The sequence below is a fragment of the Vanessa cardui genome, chromosome 13 (assembly GCF_905220365.1).
Source record: "Vanessa cardui chromosome 13, ilVanCard2.1, whole genome shotgun sequence".
Taxonomy (NCBI): domain Eukaryota; kingdom Metazoa; phylum Arthropoda; class Insecta; order Lepidoptera; family Nymphalidae; genus Vanessa; species Vanessa cardui.
The window spans coordinates 9,529,850-9,553,585 of NC_061135.1; the positions used below are offsets into that span (position 1 = coordinate 9,529,850).

Sequence of the window (23,736 nt, forward strand, 5' to 3'; positions counted from 1 at the left end):
CGGCAAGTCTGTTAACTTTTATCGCAATGTAATGTATTTACAATGTCTGTTGAATGTTGTTATAGTAAATTGGATTTGCTCCAGTTCCTGACGTTGTAACATAAAACACTTATCTATTGTACTTGTTGTAACTTTGAAAATAAGTGTCCCATTAGGAATCACATTTGCATTCACAACTTTCCAACTGCAACCATTTTTTATATGTTTTTAATAGCGGTTCAGATCTTTGAAATCCATAATTTTTTTGGTATGCTCATTCTGTAATCTCATTGTGGTCTGGTGGTGGTATTTTTCTTTAGAAATAAATCTTGGTCATTGTATTTATGAATATTAATTTATTTCCAATAATGTGAGTAATGAGTACATAAAAGAAAGTATGAAAATGACACCGGCTATTGGTATAGGCATGTAATGCGGAGGAATGAGGAACATACTGTGAGGATGGCCTTGAGCATGGATATGGTTGGATATAGTGGTAGAGGACGACCCAAGAAACGATAGATGGATTGTGTGAAAGACGATATGGTTAGAAAGAGACAGAGAAGTATGGAAGGAAAATACATGCTGCGCCGACCCCAAATAAAATTGGGATAAGGGCAGGAGGATGATGGTTGATGAATTTATTCCCAATAATATTTAGATATTACAATATATATTCCAATCCAATTTTATCCGCCGTGTAATTCAATAAAATTATCCTACTTCGGTTTCAGGTTAATCATATAAAATATCACGATATAAAATATAAATTTGTTAAATAAATATGAAGTGATGAATTAAAAATATTGTAAGAGATAATAACTCATTTAAGATGATAATAATTTGCGAGCCTTTTTTCAGAGGCGTGCTCGTAATTTCTTTTAGTTTAAAATATTCGATCAGAGCTATAAATCACTCATTTTTTCATACAAAGCGATGACTTTCACAATTCTTCAAGTAATTTTAGTATGCAAAGTGTAATAAGTGATTATGCACAGTATAAAACAAAGTCGCTTATATATATCGACTCAATCTATAATTTATAGTGTATGTCTGTTTTTTAAATTACACCCTAATATGCATTTTTTTAAAGACTTACCATGAAATATTGGTTATGCCATTTTCTCCCGTTAATAATTATTAACATTTATCTTTTGTTACTTTGGAGATTCATTATAAATTAAATTTGTCTTTTATCGCTATATCATTCGGAGGAATACTTTCGATTTAGAAGATATCATCGATTCCAAATTACGTACAAACAAAAAAATCGTTCACTGGGAATCGGGATGTAGCAATAAATTTTTGAACTTGACAGTTAAATTTACCTACATTTTAATCTATAAGCTTTTCAGAATTAAGATAGGAATTAAATCAATGACATACTTACATAAAATAAAATATCTAAAAATTTATATTACTAATAAACATTTTCTTTCTAATGTACCTAGTACAGAATAATATTACGTAATCAATCTATTTTTAACTCAGTACTTGAGCAAGTGATCGACTCAATCTATTAAATTTTGTGTTACCAAAATTACGAATTAAATTAAATATAAACAAAAGGAGTCTCTATTACAATTAATTTCAGAAAAGTATTTGATGTTGAAGATCTAGTAGACCTCTTCTTATTTCTGAGATTATCGACGGCCATTCGCAAACACAGTGTTACCCATTCCCATTGGTTATGTGTAATCACTGGATTCCCCAAGGTGATGTTTTATTCCCTTTATCGTTTTCTCTTTTCATAAATTCAATACATCTTTTATAAATTGTCAGTGTTATCTCTATGTAAGTATCTTGCAGCTTATAAACAAAGTAACATTGCACTAGCAATTGCAGTCCATATATTTTGATTATAATGATATAATAGCTCGGTCTAAGAATATTGTGGTAAATGTCGATTCGACATCGTAGGAAACTAAAAAGTCAACAACCCTCTCACCTTCTTATTCAGATATTCTATTCACATGCTTGAAATGTAAATTCTCTTTTGTATCTGATTTGCATTGCAAAATTCATCTTTACACCAATTACTACTTTCACTTTTTTCGGTATTCTATTAAAAACAAAAACTTATACATGATATCATTTTTTTCTCAAAAATTAATTTCCTGTTTTTATTTTCTTAAAAAGAATGAATTATTGTAATTAAACGGAAGATTAACTACACTATAGTCACTGCTAGCAAGTATAACAGGCCACTGTTATACAATGTGAATATGAAACCACTCACACAAATACATATCATTATGTTACCATGGTAACAAGTTACATTAATCAATTGAAATCTTCAACGACATCTTGAAACAACATCCAATATTAATATTAAATTATTCATGTATAATTAAAACTCAAGGACGATTCAAATTAATTGTAATATAGGTACAACTTTGTATTTTATATAATTTAGGTAGGCGAACTAGTAAATAGGGCATCTGATGGTAATTATTCACATAGCATCTGCCAAGGTCTCTTATAAAACCAATGCATTTAAGACTTTGACGATGTAAGAAATAATAATCATTCCTTACATTGCCAATGAACTTGTGAGTAATGTTAAAATGGGTCACTCACTCTTCAAACCAAAACCTTATCAGAAAGGCTCACATGAATACCAACCACTAACCTAGTATCAATAAGAATAAATATGATTAATTCAGACAATTTTAATTAATAAAATATGAACATATCAATTCATCACCGTATGTCATCGTATTCATGAATAAGTACTATATGTAAACCAGTATGAGATATCATCCACTTATCTATTAATGTCTTACCAACAAATATACAAATTGTATAGCTGAGTTTCAACTTATAATATAATAGACAATATACAAATCTATTTAGGAAATATGTTCAAATTCAAATATGTGCATTTTTTTTTATAAATAATGAATATGTGTGGGACGGTCTACCTTTCAAGGTTTGCAGGAACCAAGTTTCTATGTTCCTTTGGCGGTGTGAGTTATATATATTAATAATATGTTATCGGATTTAACAGTCAAAAATTTCATTAGTAGCTTTTTAGTAGTTCGTAGGGCTTATACAATCTAATAAAATTATTTATTTACAAAAGCGCGCCTGACCACGTTTAATTATGGAAATGCATTAACAAATATAATCGTAATTTGTATATTATTGCTGTTTCGCCCTTAATGGTTTTAAATATCAAGGTGAGAGTTTGTGTTCAAAATTATTCACAATCTATACATATAATAAAATTGGAGTGTCTGTTTGTAATATTAGAATAGCCCTTTCATACACGGTACATTTTATACCAAAATAACATTTTTTACAATTTTTGTCGGTCTGTCTGTCTGTTTATACCGGCTAATTTTCTGGAATGGCTGGACTGATTTTCACGGGACTTTCACTGACAGATACCTGATATAATAGGGAATAATTTAGGCTACAATACTATTTTTAAAATCCTACCCAATTATACATTCTTCCTTGAGAATGACGACCGTGTTCAAATTTAGAAGAATATGATCATTATAATCGTTATGTAGGACAAGAGCAAAGTTCCTTAGTATTGATGTATTGCAACTTAAGTAAATAAACGGAACCATTTATTATCACAGTGACCGTAACGTGTGCTGTTCTTAGAACTTTCGGACTACTCGCTTGCATGGACTTGCACCACTAAAACTTCTAACATCTGTTACGAGTTCCGTGCAACTGTTTGTTGCTGTAAGGCTATAAATATATGTGTTTTGTAAAACCGGCATATAACATTACCTCACCATCTATGTTAAATTAAATATTTTGTTCCGAGTTTCATGTGTATCCATGGTCGTAGGGCTTTTTACAAGCCAGGTGAGGGGGTGGGGTCACTTACTATCAGTTGACCTATTTGCTCACCTGTTATCAACATAGTTTATTGAGTATAAAATATATCTAATACTAGCTGTGCCCGCGACTTCGTGTGCATTTGAATTTAACAAAAAGTAATCGTTGTAATTACTCCTTATTACATCAGCTTTCTGCCAGTAAGAGTGCCGTCATTTTTAACCAATTGATCTGGTTGTTTCAGAGTTTAGCCAGAACAAATAACCAGACAAACAGAAAAAAATGAAAAAAATGTTATTTTACCATATATACCAATATGTACCGTGTATACATAAGAATTTATTAAAAATAGGTTTTCTAATATTCCAAACAATCACTTAAATTTTATTATTTGTATTTATTAAAAATAGGTTGTTTACAAACAAAATTACTCGATTCATAGTTATCTATTTTGATACAAAAAAAAAAAAACCATCTACCCCAGTCGATCAAAAGCATCGTTTTGTTTTCTATATACGAGTATACTTTTCTAGGATTCTGGAAGGAATATATGGTTTTCTATACAAAGAACGGTACTCGTATTGTTATCCAGTAACCGTGTATTGGATATATTCTCGCAACATTACGTTTAGCATAAATCTTTTTGTAAATACAATTTCATTTTATGCTATACAACGCAAAATGATAAAATATAGCCACGATGTCTATCTACTATATAATCTATTACTAGCTGTACCCGCAACCTTGTAGGCATTTAAAAAAACAAAAAATTATTGTAGCCTAAGTTATTCCTTATTATAATAGTTATCTGCCATGGAAAGTCCTGTCAAAATCAATCCAGTCGTCCCAGAGATTAGCCGGAACAGACAGATAAAAATTGTAAAAAATTATATTTTAGTATATGTACCGTGTATACATATATATGCATTGAGTAAAAAAGAGCTATTTTAATATTACAAACAGACACTCCGATTTAATTATATGTATTAAATTTATGCAACAAAGGCTAACTACTGATAAACAATATCTAAAATTCATTTTACGTATATAAAAAAATGTGTTTGAAGAAAACAAAATCCTTTTATTTATCTTTTTCTATTTATTATAAAAGAAGTTCAACATCAAGTGCGTACATAAAGGCAGTTATAATCTTCAGTCCGCAGCGATCATAGACCGGCTCGAAACTTCTGGTCTCGTGTTTCTGATACACAACAGTGTGTGTGTTAGAAGGTGAGTGAGTGGAAATAATTAAAATGACAAGCAATGCCGGCTGTACCCGTATGAGATACCTTAATGTAATTGAATGTTAGTGAACTCATGACGAGCTAAATTTATCACTATCGGAGTTATTACGCTTTACCGATGTATGTTTAATATGCTATGATCTTTTAATAATACTTATTACTCTTTAATTAATTACAGATAAATAATATTTCGTTTAGTAAAATAGTCAATAGTAGGGGCGTATTATTCTATTCAAACGTTACAAAAAAGTTAAATATTAGTTGTTGATATTTTCCAATACATTGTATAGATTGAATGGTACATTCTTATCATCGTGTTATATAATTTGGAGAAACTAATAAATTTGATATCAGAGTCAATATTTCAAAACGCTTCAAATAGCTCTAGGTAAAATTAAATCTTACGGATTAAAGATCTGTTAGATCTGATATGTTTGAGAAAAGTTGTTTTTTATATTTTATCCGGCCGATTCCAGTCACGATAGCCAATCTCACGTGAGATCAACCAACTAAGCAGCGTTTTATTGTTCACGAGATTTTGCGCAAACACAGGTGCAGGGCCAATCTGACACGATCGAAAACAGTTCCAGCGTATGACCTTATATCAAGCCCAAAGCAATGTGTAATATCGAGCCTGTTGTCATAATTGTTTCCACAGACTATATGAATAAATAAGAACTAATAATATATTACTGAGCGATATATCGATAATATTATTTATATAAATTGTTTGCCATAGTCGTTGAAAGTCGCATTTCCATTAAATTATTAACACTTTCTGGGACAGTAAACGTCTTACAATTCGGCGCCGTCGTAGCAATTACTTAGCTTAATTATTGTATTAGTGTCCTCACCCTTAAGATGTTAAGTAATATTCAAATCATAATGAAACCTACACCTTTGTTCTGACTTAAGATATTAGTAAGTGAATTCTTTTTTGTTTGTATACCACATTTTATTGGTACATTATTGTGTTATGTTTTGAAGTTTGGATGAGTCAATGTAACTACATGTATAAGGGACATATCATCTCAATAAATACATACGAAACTAATGTCTATGGGCAGTGGTAGCCCGAACTCACCGTCACGTCTTCATCTTTCGCTTATCTACTTAAGAAAGAAGCCTTAGAAAAGATATATGTGCATGAGTCAAAACAGATCAGTATGTATATTTGTGTGAAAACCTGTATTATAAAATGTGTGAGCTTATTTAAGGGTGATAAAATTATTTTGGAATTTAAATTTAAAAATATAATAGTAATGGAATATTTTTACTCGTCTACCTATCTCCTGGTAAATATTCTGCGACATATCTAAGATTGATATTCATGTTTGTAGACATAACATTAATTTCGCCCGTCAATTAGTTCATGATGCTATGTATACTACTGAAGTTGAACGCTTATATCACAAGAAACAATGTTCTATAATCATCATATATTACATCAGCATTATGTTACAACGTTTTTGGTATGTGTACATATAGTATATGAACAAGGAATTGAAATGAAGGCAACAAAGACGTTCATATAGTTTAAGTTACCCAACAATGTTGCACACATTGTGCACACAAAGCACAATGACGACGTTTTATATTAATTGTAACATCTTAGCTTCTTAATAGTTTGAAACTTATAATTTAATTAAACGTATAGAAAATATGTTATCACGTTTTTTCTGATATACTTCATACTTGAACATTTTATGTTATTTTGAATTGATTATAAAATACATTTTTTTTGCTTAAACATAAAACAGTTCATCATCTTCTTCGTTCTTCACAATTAGTTCAATCACAAATCCAAATTAATTATAATTACGAAGTATGATTATGATATAACTACAATTTATAAATTTTATTTTAATAGTAGTACCAAATTTCATCAATTTCGGTTCAGCGGTTTGGTCGTGAAAGAGCGACAAACACGCATAAAGAGTTACTTTCACGTTTATAATATTAAAATAAATAAAGTTTTAAATATATTTTATTTGACATGAATGACAAATAATGAATTTTAAACATCAATAGAACACTTAGATATCGGGAGTAACTGCCCTGATTCGAACTCACATACACTAGCTCCTGGTTTCATTACATAATACTCTAACACACTAGCTTTTTATTCATAAAAAGATAATTAATTAGCGTAATAGTTTATCTCAAGTTTCATTATACAATTTTATGATAAAAATAAAACAATGACACAATCATTTGATCGAACGAAACGTATTTTATAAGTTAAAAGCTTTATTGTGTCATGGAATATAAAGTGACAATCACAATGTTACATTAAGGCATCTCTTTGTCTCGTCAGACTTTGATTGACATAAAAGAACAAAATATCAGTTAGCATTTGTTCGCAATTTCTGTTACGTTGAAACTTGTTTTTATATATTCTATTTCTGTGTTTTGCATTTATTATTCTGCGTCCCAACCTCTGATTGTGACGTAATTTATTTATTTAATATACATTTTATTGATTTAGTATAATAATAATGATGTAATTTTACCGTCGCAGTAGGTACCATATATCAGATATTCTACCGCCATAAAGCAGTACTCAGTTTCGGTTCAAAAGTTCATTAAAGAATTACAGACACGAGGAACATAACATCTTAGTTTCTAAGGTGTCTGTGGGCGATGGTGACTTACCATCAGGCGCCCTATTGCTCGTCCGCCTACCTACATTATAAATATAATAAAAAAATGTTACAATTTTATATTGCCTTCATATATATACTAATATTATAAATGTGGAAGTAACTCTGCCTGCCTGTCGCTCTGTCACTGGCAAACCACTAAACCAAATTTGATGAAATTTGATATGAAGCAAACTTGAGTTCCAAGAAAAGACATATTTTTGCCTAACATATGACAACCAACCCCTAAAACGCAATCGAAGACGCGGTCGACAACTAGTACTGTATAAAGCTCTGTAATTCTATCTTTTATTCACCAATACGTATTGTAACAGCGTAGAATTAATGCCGAACCTTCGCCTTCAGTGGAGAGGTGGCCTGTGCTCTTTGAGTGTTAAAACATCCGAAGATAAAATAACAGTGTTCGCCCCGTTAGAAAAGTACAATACCGGCTGTCATTCGCGTTACATAAAACGAGTTCTCTTTTATCATACAAAATTCGGTCCTGATAAATGCAGCACTTCGAAAAGGGCCTTAGTATAAATATATTACGATAAATCTTTACGTTTTTTTATTGATATCTGTTTATTGTTTCGTTCTACGTAATATGAATATTATGTAATAGAGGGTGTACCGCGAAACTTCGCGCTATTCAAAGGACTTGGAGTTTGTCAATAACAATTTCTTCAATGTTTTTACGGTATTACGCTTTCTAACCGGCCAGTAGCTTTCCGCTCTCTAATATTAAACCCTTACATTAAGTATCGTATTTGCATATAAGTTAAAATATTGATACTGTTGTAACGTTTTTTTTTTTTATGTTATAGGGGCAAACGAACAGGAGGCTCACCTGATGGAAAGCGAACACGGTGGTGTTGCAGATGTCCATGGGCGGTGGCCCATGGACATCTGCAACACCGGGGGTTTGCAGGTGTAACGTTATATCAAAGCCATTTTTGAAGTATGTTAATACTTCAAAAATGTCCTTTTGTTTTTATTAAATGTGTTTTATAACAATGTGTTTTATAACGTGTACAATTTAAATGTAGAATTAAATCTAGTGCTGAAATATGTTTATTAATTTAAATAAGAATAAAATTTCTTTTTCATACAAGAAATAATCAATCCAAAGCAAAAAAAATTTCAACCCAATAAATCAATGGGGCGGATCTACTAAACTAACTTGTAACAAACAAGCAAATAGAAGAAAAGTTCTTCGACTTTATATATAAGTAGTTATATACAATCAATACAAGTAAACGCCTATTATATGTAAAAAAATCGTAGTCGTAAACGCAAATATCCTAAATATATATACAAATTTTTTAACAACATTTTGCGTACACATAAAACCTTTTACAAAAAAAACCGACACAAAATCGACTTTTATAGAATACCGACACAGCTCTCGCACTACTTTGATTACTTTAGTGTCACAATACGAAGCGTTTGAATGAGATATATATGTGTTTGTTTCATTGCGTGTATAAATTTAGGCGTGTGTTTACAAATTCTTACGCTTGTGTGCGTAAGGACGTGGTTAGAAATTACATTAGTGGTGAGGTGTTGTTTAGTTTTATTCGTTCGCCGTCTGTTACAGAATAGAAGTTAAAATTTCCAACTCATATAATGTAAGGTGAACTGACAGCGGGTATGTAAGATAAATTCTGATCTAGATTATTAATCACATCCATTACTAAGCGCAATAGGCGATTCAAAGATAAGGATTGCATTTTAAATAGCTCGTGATGTTAAATACTTTTACTTCATTTAGATTATATCATAATTTTAAAATTCAATTGGTTTCACAATAAAAAAAACAGTGTATACGTTTTCTTATACATCTGAGGTATTAGAAAATAAAAGTTTTTAATCTTAATTTCGATAATGGAAACTATTTTTTTACAATTTTGCACTAAAAATTCTCGCGTTCCGTTTGATAAATTCAAAGCCAGCTTACATAAGAAAAATACAATAAAAGTAATAAAAGTTGAATTGTTCTAAAACATGTATTCGAAATATTGCTTTTTTTATTGTTTGTACTACCTCATTCATATTTAATTGTAACAATATTTACAATAGTCAAAACACCAAGTAAATAATAATGCTTATTGGCATTAGACATCGTGTGAACCTCAAGAGAATTGTTCCAGGTTATGTAAATAACATAGATTAGTTTATACAGTCAAAGGTCAAATACAGTTCATATACAAATAAGAGAACGGACTTAATCGAGATAATTTAATAATTTAGTTTCTAGCAACTTGGTTTTTTGCTAATAGATATTATTATCTAAGTGGTAAAATTAAAAAGTGTCGGAATAAAAAAAAACCATTCTTAAATTGCATGTGTGTGACGTAAAATTCTCTTAGTAACGTACAAACTCAAACTCAAATTTCTTTATTCAATATAGACGCATTACGCTTACTTATTGGTAGTGAAATAAAACACTACCACCGGTTCGGAAAAGAAAATTCTCTGACCTGAGAAGAACCGAAAGAAACTGGGCGGGGGTTAAAAAAATGTAGCGGACCTGCACAGTAGAGAGTAAATGAAGCAACAAATAATGTAACTTATCATTCATTCTCGTATCACGACCCACAGTCGAGTTATCGCAAATTGAGCCCTTCTTATAAGACATAGAAAATCGAGGTAGACAATGTCAAATTAGGCTTTTCTATTATCCTTCCTATTATCATAACACGATTATTTCCTCATAAAAAGACTGAATTGAAAACTCATTATAGCGCTCACTACATTACAGTGCGTATTATAAAAATCCATATTTAAAACAAAGCGATATTATTAACGGATGCGTTATGATATTATACGTTATACCATATAAATATACACTGATTTAAGCATTTGAGAACGTAAATTTATTGAACCAACGGATTTGTAAACATAAAACCGTTATAAAATATACTGATAAGAAATATTTACGATGACTAAAATTTAAACACCGGGTTTTATTAGACGTAATGACCATAGTAAATTCGGCATCTGTTACATTGTTCATTATTAAAAAAAAGTCCTTTTAGTAGCGTAGTAAAGTAACACGAAATGATTAATTTAATAGAAGCGTCACCATGCTTCAGTGATGTGCAAAAATATCCATTACTCCAATGGCCTTGTTAAAAGTTTGAAAAAATTTAAAAAGTATATTCCGGAAGAAAAATATAACGATGTCAAAGTGAGTAGGGACTTTATTTATATTGATATAAATATATATAGATGTACATACATATATGTGGATTTTATACAAATGCATATAGACTTTGTTATTTGTTACGATTTGACGTCACTAATTCTATTTTATTGATCGCGTTATTTGGCATACACTGTGTCCGGGACACTGAAAGAATAGTAAAGTTTACCTATCACCTGCAGGAACAAGTGATAGGTAAAGTTAGGAGGACCTAACCTCTACATGTGAGGACAAAGCGTCTGGTAAAACTAGTATATAATAAAAAATATATTCATTTTTTTGTATTACTTTAAAAAAAGTAAAAGCCATAAATTGTCGTAGGTCTATATTTGTACAACGATTCAAATAGTCTGGTAGTCTGGTCAATTGTTATTGGGTTGCACTGACAGCCAACCGCAAAAGGTGGCTGAATGTTTTACTAAAGCTCATTAACCATTGACCGCCGTATTTCTATCGCGTACAGTGTCGTTGGTGAATAGTGAAGGTTACACAAAAGCTAACCTGCATAAAATTAGCCAGAAAAAAAAGAAAAAATCGTAAAAATGTTAATTTACCAAAAACATTTCATGACTTCAGGTTGACCTCACGTTGGGCTTACGACGTGATAATGATCGTGGCAGAGTTACCACGGTTCAGGCTAAGAACCTCACAATAAATAAGTAGTTATATTTTTTTTACAAGTAGAAGTAAATTTATTTTAAATTTCATCAAGCAGGAGTCTTTTCCAATTTAGTGCTATTCTTACATTAACAATGCATTTTTTTTAAACACATGCAAACCTGTCGGAAGAATACACAACTATTTGGACACAATATATAGGTGTAAATTTATGTAGGTATTAGTCAGTATTAATTATTATAGCAATGATCAAAAATCCAAACGATTTTAATTTAATTGACTAAACAGATTAATATATTTTTTTTAATTTCACGACAATATATCACCAACCTAATGTAACCTTCTTTATTATTTTAATTTAAAGTTAAGATAGACACATGCGATGTATCCAATTAGTTTATATTTCAAATCCTTTTATAACCCGTCAAAGTTAGGAAGGGTAAGACTACCTAGTCTATTAAAAATGGAAACCAAAGTAATTATCTGATATAACTACTGAAACAACCAATCCTAATAATGTAGTAAAAGCTCGAGATTGCCTTTGTTTATTTAATCACTCGCGGTTTCTGTTTTCACGAGATATTTTCTTTTGTACGCCACGCGCTGAGAACTCTGTATTACATTTTATACACAATCTTAAAAATACATTTGTTTGCAAGTTTTTTTAGTGAATATTGTAAATTGATATGACTTTTTTTATGCTAACGATAAATTTTGGTTTACTTTAAAGGTTTCTGCAATCAATTAATATTCTATCTTTCTCAATTGATATGAAAAATTAATATGAATTCAGATATTTTTAGACTATATGATATTTTAATATGTTGAGTAGTTTTTAACATATAATAATAATAATAAATATTACTAGCAGCCTGTAACTATTCTCACTGCTGGGCTAAGGCCTCCTCTCCCTTTGAAGACATGGTTAGGAGCTTACTCCGCTACGCTGATCCAATGAGGGTTGGTGGATTCATATGTGGCAGAATTTTGTTGAAATAAAAGTCATGCAGGTTTCCTCACGATATTTTTCTTTACCGCTGAGCGCGAGAAGAATTATAAACACAAATTAAGCACATGAAAATTCAGTGGTGCTTGCCCGGGTTTGAACCCGCATTCATCGCATATGTACGCACTCAAAACACTAGTACATCTCGGCTCACGGTTTTTCACATACACACAGCCTTTGCGTGGTAAGGAATATTTGTAAACCATTCTAAATCACTGTCAACACGCTGACGACATTGGGTCAAATTGTTATAACCTCAGTTCCTGTAATTTAACTGGCTCACTCACCCTTCAAACTGGAATACAGCAGTACAGTGTTTATATTTGACGGTATAATAATTGATGAGTGGGTTTTACCCGCCTTGTCGGGCACAGGGCCGACTTTGTACAGACAAAGCCCCGCCGTCATTAATGTAATATTAATGTAACCTAATTACTTATATATCAATTCAAATTAAGGAAACAGTTATAATTTAATTTTCTTGTTTCTAATTCGTGAAAAGAAGCGATATCATTTAGTAAAAATCGTAATTAAATTCTAAATTTAATTTGAAAGTAACTCTGTGCGTCTTTCTGTCTGTCTGTCGCTTTATCGCAAATAAACCAATGAACCGAATTTGATAAAATTTGTTGTGAAGCAAACTTGAACTCCAATAAAGGATATATTTTTTTGCCTAACACGTCATGATTACCAACACCTAAAACGCGAACTAAGCTGCGGACAACGAACAGTATGTGTATATTACGTAAAATATGTAATCGCATTGCTAAATAAAAATTCTCCTCATTCTGTCGTCTTCAAAGGCGGTGAGGGTCTTTCGAGTGGTGAACGAAGGAATCATTAAAATTACACTATATCAAAATATTATGGTGACAACATTTGACGTCATAAGATGTACGTAATCGTAATTGAGTAAATTTCATCTCTTCGCTATTTAATATTTTCTCTTTTGTAAATAATTTATCACATTTAATCTAATTATAAAAAGAGAGTCGTGATGGCCCAGTGGTTAGAACGCGTGCATCTTAACCGATGATTGCGGGTTCAAACCCAGGCAAGCACCGCTGATTCATGTGCTTAATTTGTCTTTATAATTCATCTCGTGCTCAGCGGTGAAGGAAAACATCGTGAGGAAACCTGCATGTAACAAGTTTCATAGAAATTCTGCTACATGTGTATTCCACCAACGCGCATTGGAACAGCGTTGTGGAATATGTTCCAAACCTTCTCCTCAAAGGGAGGGGAGGCCTTTAGCCCAACAGTGGGAATTTACAGGCTACTATTGTTTGTTGTGTGTAATGTAATTATAAAATTTATAAATTCAGCTTCATTTTTGGTAGGGGTTGGTGCAGAAAAACTGGGTAGGCATCAACCGGTTTGTGTTTCGGTAATAAGGATGAGTGTAACTACGAGTCACAACAAATCACATATTATAACAGTTATCAAGGTTTGTCAGTACTAGTAGTAACCACTCCACCACAATATGGTCTATTTTTCCTTCCTAATGCTATAAAAACTCTTTGTAAATATTAGTTCAAACCTATCCATTACAACATAAAACAGTTATAACATTGTACATTAACAAAATAGAACATAATTGAAATTGCAGAACATTAACAAGCGAAACCATTTCACTAAAAGTTCCCTCCCTCCCTTGCATAAAACGTTTTACATTAACTTACTAACGCCGGCTGCAAATCTAAATGTAACCGCAGATTTTAATTTAGCCCTGTACGGTCTTAATTCAGCACGAGTTAATGTCGAGGTTACTGAGCGCTGGCTTAAGTTCTAACCTTTGATAATAATAAGCTGTTCATGCACTCGACAACTTTATTATACGAATGTTAAGTATGAACGTTTTTGAGAAAGTTCTTTGAGACAGTTTCGCGATATCATACGGTATGATTAATTTTGTTTTAATTGTTTATTAAGATTTTCTTTGCTTTTTCTCAATACATTTAATAGTAATTATAGATTCAATTTTTCCATTTGTTATTTATCTTCGGGTTATAATCCGTAATTTATAATTAACTAGCTTTACCCGCCCGCTTCGCTGGGCATTACATTAATGTTACATTAACAGCCTGTAAGTTTCCCACTGCTGGGCTAATGCCTCTTTTCCCTTTGGGAAGAAGATTTTCGAGCATATTCCACCACGCTGTTCCAATGCGGGCTCTACCAATGAAATTCGGCTAACTGTGTATTATACATAAGTATATCTACACATTTAATTGAAATTAGACACATATGTATAGGTTTCCGCGCGATGTTTTCCATCACCCTCAAGTAGCTTAAAATTTAGTTGCTTGCCCGGGCTTTGAACCCACAATCATCGGTTAAGATGCTGGTCGCTGGGCATTTGCCGCAGCTAAATGAATTTTTAAATTTTCACTTTGTAATTAATTTTTAATCATTAACGATGCACAAATAACAAAGGAACAAATAAAGAGACATGTGAGATCTTCAATTAATTAAAAAATATTTCATTTAATGTTCGTCATCTATTTTCCCTTCTTCGATGATATTCTGCAGATTGTTCATGAAACTCATAAACTTATTTGTTAAGTTCACATCTCCTTTTTGGTGAATCCGGAAACATATACTGGAAAATTATTAATTGTGAAACTGGTAGAGTTGGCAGTTGCAACTCCGAATTGAGCCTGAATTATAATAGTAAAGTAGTAAATAGTCAAAAGGAAGTTGCTACAGTTTTTGAAAAATTTTTTGCTGACATACCAGTTTTCACGACTAAGTTACTTATTTCTTCTCCTGATGTTGCCGAGTCATTGATGAAAGAAAATGTAAGAGCTTGCAAATCTAACTTTAATTTTACCCTTGTAAACCCCAACGACATAATACGCGCCTTTAAGTCATTAGACATCAAGAAAACGGCTGATTTATGGGGTATTTCTCTAAAGGTGATAAATTCGATTATTGATGTGATTGCACCTTATCTTGCTTTAACATTTAATAGTTGTGTCCAACGTGGTATATTTCCTGACCTGATGAAACATAGTAAAGTTATTCCAATATTTAAATCTGGTAGTTCTTCAGACCCCAACAACTATAGGCCAATTTCAATTCTACCTACCCTGAACAAAATATTTGAGAAAATAATTTTAAACCATTTATTAGAACACTTTAACAAACATAATCTGCTTCATAGTAAACAATTTGGCTTCACAAGGGGTCGCTCGACTACAGACGCTGGTATCGAGCTTATTAAGAATATCTATGAAGCCTGGGAAGAGTCACGGGATGCCTTAGGGATTTTCTGTGACTTATCCAAAGCCTTTGATTGTGTTCAACATGAGACTCTGGTCAGGAAACTTTATCACTATGGAATTAGAGAATGTGCGCTCGACCTTCTGACTTCCTATCTTAACAATAGAATTCAGAGGGTTGACGTTAAAGGAAAAAGGTCTCCTGGGGTCTCAGTTGGTATGGGGGTCCCTCAGGGATCAATTCTTGGACCTTTTCTGTTTCTAACATATATAAATGACTTGCCCTTTCTTGTTGGGAACAAACATGATATAGTATTGTTTGCTGATGACACCTCCTTAGTTTTTAAAATTAATAGAAAACAGGTACAGTACGACGACGTAAACAATGCTATAGCTGATATAGTACATTGGTTTAGCGTAAATAATCTTAAACTAAATAATAATAAAACTAAAATTGTGAACTTTAGTACGCCAAATGTACAAAATGTAAAAGCCGATGTACTCATCAATGGGGAATCGATGAATCCAATTGATTCTGCTGAGTTTCTTGGCCTTACTGTTGATGCCAAGTTGCAATGGGGCCCCCATATTGACGGATTGGCGAGTAGACTGAGTTCTGCGGCATTCGCGGTCAAAAAAATTAGATTATGTACCGATGTTGATACGGCTCGCTTAGTATATTTCAGCTACTTTCATAGTATAATGTCATACGGTATTGTGCTGTGGGGCAATGCAGCCGCTATCCATACCATATTTGTGCTACAGAAGAGGGCTATTCGCGCAATCTACAACCTAGGAGCTAAAGAATCGTTAAGGAATAAATTTAAAGAAATCAAGATATTGACTGTTGCTTCTCAATATATATTCTCTAATGTTATGTATGTACGAAAAAATATTAATGATTTCATGAGAAAATGTGATACTCATAACATTGGTACAAGAAACAAACACAAACTTGTTACTCCTGTTACTCGACTACATAGAGTCAGTAACTCCTTTGTGGGGCAATGTATACGGTTTTACAACAGGATCCCAGAAAGCGTTCAAAATGCCTCTGTTGCCAAATTTAAAAAAAATATTAAGGAACGCTTGTGTGCAAAAGGTTATTATACAATTAATGAGTTTATGATCGATAGCACACCTTGGGAATGATACGATCGCCTCCTGGCTATTTCATCTCATATTAAATTGTTTATTTATAATATAATACATAAGACAAACAAAAAAAAAACCCGCTGAGTTTCTTTCGCCGGTTCTTCTCAGGTCAGGTTATTTTCTTTCCGAACCGGTGGTAGTGTTTCAATTGACCATCAATAAGAAAGTGTAATGCTTCTATATTGAATAAAGATATTTGAGTTTGAGTTTGAGTTGAATTGAGTTTTATAATTCAAAAGTATTTTTTCGTTGTTGTAATCTCGATGTACAGTTGATTGTGCCCTATTTTTTTAAATTTACATAGTCTGTAAAAGTTTGCATCACACCAAAACGTTGCAACTTGCGACCATACGTCAAAGCACCCGGGGCATATGCCTTGGACTTCCAGTGTACGAAGATGGAAGTATTGCTTGCTCTCTGTCCAATATCAACAGCTACTTTATCATTCGATATTGTTTCTCGTAAATCAAAGTACTATTCGACTCGAAGTTTTAATTGGTTGTATCGAATGTAGTTTAATTGTTCGTTTTCGACCTTAGCGTACATGTTAACAATGACTTTTTGAAACAGTTGACGACACTTACGGCACTTGACAGTTGACGACAAAGAAGAGGTTCTGGTGGTTCAACCAGTTATGGTAAATAAAGTTTGCTAGTGGAGCAGTACATACCCGCAGTTTATTTTAAACTTGATAGCGTGGCAATATGGGTACACTATATTCATTGAACCTATGATCACATCGAGATGCATCTTGTTATAATAACCTATATCTAACCTATATCTAACCGTTCGTCGCTGCAACAACATCGTTGCTAAGTCAATTGTGAAATAATATTGTTTAAATCTATGTAACAAGTGTTGTTTGTGATATAATTTTCGAAATTCAAACAATCTTAAGTGTCCTCGTTACAAATACTGAATTATTATCAAAAAAGTGCAAACTTTTAACCAGTTTTTTAAGGATATAAGCAGTGTTTTGGTTAAAATTAACTGAGGTACTCGCACAATAACAAGTGTTCGTTAATAACGCGTAAGCGCCGACTTCTGCACGGCGCTTAAGACCTTTTTGTCGCGGTGTGAATCATTCGTGTTTATTAAGACGGAGCAAAAATAATTATTGTGTTTTAAAAGTTTGTTTACTCGTAATGGCACACAGAATTAATAATTTATGCACTGCCTGCTCGCAAATATTAGAAGCCGATGAGAAGTTTTTAACATGCTCATCATGTAAGAAGAGTTACCATATACCCTGTGTCGGATCTTCCCTCGAAAAGACTTACACTTCTAATGACACATATTTTTGGCAATGCCCTGAATGTAAGCCTAAACGAGGTAATGCTGATAATACTCCAGTACGTTCAGGAAACTCAACATCAAAATTACCAGATGAAGACAACATCACCAGCCGTAAAAAGGGTAGCAGTGTCGCTATGCAAAATCTTGAACCCACCAAAAAAAATCCCGTTACGCAAGAAGAGATACGTAATATAATTAGAAGTGAAATTAAAGATCTCCTAAAACATTTTAACGACACGATTGATAACTTTGTAAACAAAGAATTAAAATCGATTAAGGATGAACTTTGTTCCGTAAAAGAATCTATGAAATTCATGAACGAACAGTATGAGGATATTAAATCGGAGATAAGAACCAAATTTAAGGCATTCGACACTTTAAATAAGGAAAACGAGCAACTAAAAGTGACTATTCAAGATCTGGATATGCGTCTCAATGTCATGGAACAACAGTCTAGAGCATGCAATGTTGAACTACAATGTTTGCCAGAACACAAGAACGAGAACCTGATAAATACAATAATGCAGTTAAGCAGGGTTATATCATGCAACATAACTGAAGATAATATTCATAATGTTACGCGCATCGCAAAACAAAATCCCAGTAGCTCAAGACCAAAGTCCATCATCGTACAATTTGATAGTCCAAGAACTCGCGACACGTTCCTAGCGGCATCTATAAAATACAACAAAAATAACCCAGATGACAAACTCAACAGTAAACTTTTGGGTATTGGAGGTCTGAAGCAGAACATTTATGTTGTTGAACATCTGTCACCAAAGAATAAGATGCTTCATGCCGCAGCTAGGCAGAAAGCGAGACAGAAAGGGTATCGTTACATCTGGGTCCGTAATGGAAGAATTTTCATGAGAAAATCTGATAACTGTGAATATAAGCACATTAAAGATATGGCTTCTTTAGATAAAATTGATTAAGAATACTGATTATTATTTTTTTATTTTATTCTGTAGCATGCTTTTGTTATTAATATACTGTCTTCGATTCATTAAATATATATTACCAGAATGTCAGAGGTTTGAAAACAAAACTTAAGGACGTTTACATCAAAACTTCATGTTGTAACTATGATGTGCTTGTATTCACAGAAACCTGGCTTAATTCGAATGTATTTGATTCCGAAATTTTTGATTTACAACAATATGGTGTATACAGGCGTGATCGAACTATTACTTGTTTTAATACTAAAACGGAAGGTGGTGGTGTACTAATGGCTATTTCAAGAAAATTTAAGTCGCGTAGGTTGTACGAGTATGAAAGTTCTTGTGAGGATCTCTGGGTGAATATCACCTTGCCCATAGGTATTACCGGTTCCACTAAAAATATAAATTTATGTGCTGTCTACCTGCCTCCTCCGATTAATACTAGCTTATTATCCCATTTTATTTATAGTGCGGAAAAAATACTCGCTCATAGTTCTACTTCTGTTATTTTAGGAGATTTTAATATTGGATCTATAAAGTGGTTTGATAAAGATGGTAACTTTGTAACGTCTCCTGGTCAACAATACAATAACATAGAAAGATCTTTATGCGAATTTATGGCTCTAAATAACTTAATGCAGTACAACTCCATAAAAAATTGCAATAGTAAGATTCTTGATCTCGCTATGTGTAATTGCCCTTGTGTAGTTATCGAACCACCCGACGATATAATAACTAAAATTGATCCCCTGCACCCACCGTTGTTATTTACATTTTTGTACACTAAAACAAAAAGCCTTGAAAATGATTTACATTCGTCGAGTCATAAATTAAATTTCTTTAAAGCCAATTATGTTGAAATTGGTAAAGCACTAGATAAGGTGAATTGGTCACAAAAGTTCTCCACATCTCATTCAGTCGATGATATGTTGAATGTTTTTTATTCTGAAATTAATAAATTAATTGCTAATTTTGTGCCCAAAATAAGAGTCAAAAGTAAAAGATATCCTCATTGGTTCTCCAAGTCATTAATCAAAGCCCTCAAAGAAAAATATAGAATCAGATTAAGATTTAAAAAATATAGGAATCCGATGGATGAATTAACTTTAGCACTTCTTAAAAAGCGTTGTGACAAAATGGCTTTGAATTGTTTCTGTTCATATATTGCATTTTTAGAATTTAAAATAATTACAAATCCAAATTATTTCTGGAGTTACATAAAAACAAGGAGAGGCGAAACTGAAAAACTACCTAATGTGATGTCAAACGGCGTTAGCACTTCTGATAACTGGGGAGTAATAGCAAACTACTTTGCAACACATTTTTCTAGTGTCTACGTTGACTATTGTAATAGCTCAAGTGACACGAATGCTAATGTTTGCATATCAAACAATAATCTGAATCTACTTACCTTAACGCAGCAGCAGGTTCTAGAAACACTTAAAGGTTTAGATATTAAAAAAGGAGCTGGGCCAGATAATATCCCCCCGATATTTTTTGTAAAACTTGCAGAATTTTTATCTTTGCCTTTAACTTTAATATTCAATGAATCCTTACAGAGTGGCACTTTTCCTACACTATGGAAAGATTCTAAAATCGTACCTATATACAAAGCTGGCGATAAATCGTTAATAAATAACTACAGACCTATTGCTATCCTCTCGGTCCTAGCAAAGGTCTTTGAAAAACTTATATGCCCACATCTTTCTTGGCATTTAGCTCAATTATTATTAGACTCACAGCATGGCTTTATTAAGGGTAGATCGACGGCCACTAATTTGGTGACATATACTGAGGATCTTATTGATGCTGTTGATAAGAGAATTCAGGTAGATGCAATTTACACGGACTTCAGCAAGGCTTTTGATACTGTAAATCATAACATCCTACTTAATAAATTGCAATCATACGGTGTATCAAATCCGTTGCTGTGTTGGGTGGGCTCCTACCTATATCGGCGTCGGCTTAGGGTAATTGTAAATGGCTATAGTTCTGAATCCTTTGTTGCAACTTCAGGTATTCCCCAGGGATCCCATTTAGGTCCATATCTGTTTACGGTTTTCATAAACGATATCAATCATTGTTTCAAAAATTCACTTATTTACCTATTCGCAGACGATTTAAAGGCTTCCGCTCGTATTCGTAATATCTCAGATTCTATTTTATTCCAAGACGACTTCAATAGATTGTCCGAATGGTGTACAAAAAATAAAATGTCTCTAAACGTGAATAAGTGTAAACATATTAAATTCACGAGAAATAAAAATACGATTTTAACTAGATATAATTTAAATGGGAATTACCTTGAAGAAGTAGATTCTATACGTGACCTTGGCATTTTCTTTGATCAAAAACTTAAATTTGATAAACACATAGATACAATAATTTTAAAGGCAACTAAAAACTTAGGATTTTTAATAAGAGAAGGTAAAAATTTTAAGGTACCATTTACTAAAATAATTATGTATAATTCTTTGGTACGGAGTCACCTAGAATATGGATCTGTGGTTTGGTCTCCTCATTATAAATACTACGTTGACAGAATTGAAAATATTCAAATGAAATTTATGAGGCATTTAACTTATAGTTGTAATCTAAAAAGAAAACTTACTTCCTATCAGGATCGTCTTAGTTATTTCAATTTTGCGACATTGTCTAATCGCAGAAATTTTTTGGATTTAATATTTCTTACCAAAATTGTTACGGGATCTTTAAATGATCCCAACCTATTAAAAAAAAATAATTTTCGTATTCCTTCCAGACTGCCAAGGTCATGTAATCTACATCTGTTCTGTCAGTCTAGACATTATACTAACCTTAAATTGTACAGTCCTCTATCAAGAATGTATAATGTATTTTCTAAGTACCAAGATAGTATTGATTTAACTACTACATCCATAAGATCAGTAAAAAATATAGTACTAAAATAGAAATTACCATTTCATTTTATTTACGCTCTTTTTTGTTTTTGTTTTTTTTATTTCACTTTGATTTTGTTTCATTATGTTTAATATATTTTGTATAATATATGATAAGTAATAAAATGTTGTTCTGCTAAATAATTCGTGCATGCTGTGTTCTCCTGTAAATAATTGTGACACTTAGTTTTAAGGTTTATTCATTGAAAATTGTATATAGTTAGTGTACACATTGTTGGAGAACCAAATAAATAAATAAATAAATAAATAAATATATCGTAATTGAAGGCTTAATTATTGAGATTGGTTCTGGTTCCCAGTCGTTGGACTCGCTCGTCAGGTTTTTCAGTAGCTCTTGATGAATATGCTCTTATTCGCAGATCTGACTAACTGTTTCTGTAGCTCTCAAAGTATAAATTCCGATTTTATTTGTTTCTAAACGTATTTCTTGTAGTTCTGGTGTTTCAGTAGCTCTTTCGGTTGTATGATGCTATTTCGTCGATGTTTTGATATTTTGTTCAGCACTTCTTCCCGTATATGTAATTTATAATTATCTTATCTAAACATGATGATTATTATAATTGTTATTATTTTAAGTTAGCGTATATATCAACAATGAATTATTAAAACAGTTGACGACACTTCAGAATATGATTAGATTGATTATCCCTAATCATTATACGATACGCATAAAAATCCTTACAACTTTGTCTGTTCGATGTCACAGAGCCTTCTGCAGGCAGATGCGGAATTGAATAATCGTAGTATTCGTCATACGGTTAGCGTGTTTCAGCGACACCTTGCTTGGTTTCGCTTAGTGGTAACATTATCTCGTTTTGTAATTTCTGCACCGTCAATTACAGCTGTGACTTCAGGAGTAATGGGAGGATTACAGCGCCTTTCGTGGTCATTCGATTGCGTTATATCTGCTTTAATAATGAATTTGAAATTATCTGTTGTGTCATCTTCTAGAGTAGTATTGGAATCTCTAATTTAATAAAGCGAAGACTTCTTGATGAATTGTAGTATCGAACTATCGTCGATCAATGTCTTTTTCTAAATAAATTATTGTAATGGACAATATTTGTTGCTCCAAATAATGTCACTTGCAAAACATTAAATGAATTTTCTAATATGCTGAAGGAAATATATAGACTTCTTAGTAGTTCCAGTTACGTAGGTAAAAGAGGTTCTGGTGGTTCAACCAGTTGTAATAAATAAACTTTGCCAGTGGAGCAGCACATACCAGCACTTTTTTTTAAACTGGACTATATGGGCATACTATATTCAATGAACCAATGGTCACATTGGGATCCTTCTTGAAATCAGAAACTTTAACGTAATTGAAGGTTTATTTATTGAAATTATTAATTTGTTCTAGTTCTGGGCTCAATCTGTTTTAATAGTTGATCATCCAGCCGTTGGATTGAGCTCACTCGTCGGGTTTTTCATTAGCTCCTGCTGAAGATGCTCTTGTTCGAAGATCTGGAACTTGATCAATACGTAGTCTACGTATCTGTAACTATAACGTAACTGGTTCAGCGGCTCTCAAAGTAGAAATTCGGATTCTATTTGCTTCTGAACGTACTTCTTGTAGGTGAAATCTCGTCGACGTTCCTATATTTTGTTTCTCCGGCGGAATTTTAAATAATGTGAAGAACATAGCTCCAACTTTCTATTTATATAAAAAAGTTGTTGTTTTGG

At 32.4% G+C, this 23,736-nt stretch overlaps 1 protein-coding gene across 1 annotated transcript; it reads left to right on the forward strand.

Moving 5' to 3' along the window:
• The first annotated feature begins 18,022 nt into the window (after nt 1-18,022).
• Nucleotides 18,023-19,108, forward strand: LOC124534949. The gene has a single exon (XM_047110986.1). The coding sequence runs from the start codon at nt 18,023-18,025 to the stop codon at nt 19,106-19,108; it is 1,086 nt and encodes a 361-aa protein (XP_046966942.1).
• Nucleotides 19,109-23,736: the final 4,628 nt, after the last annotated feature.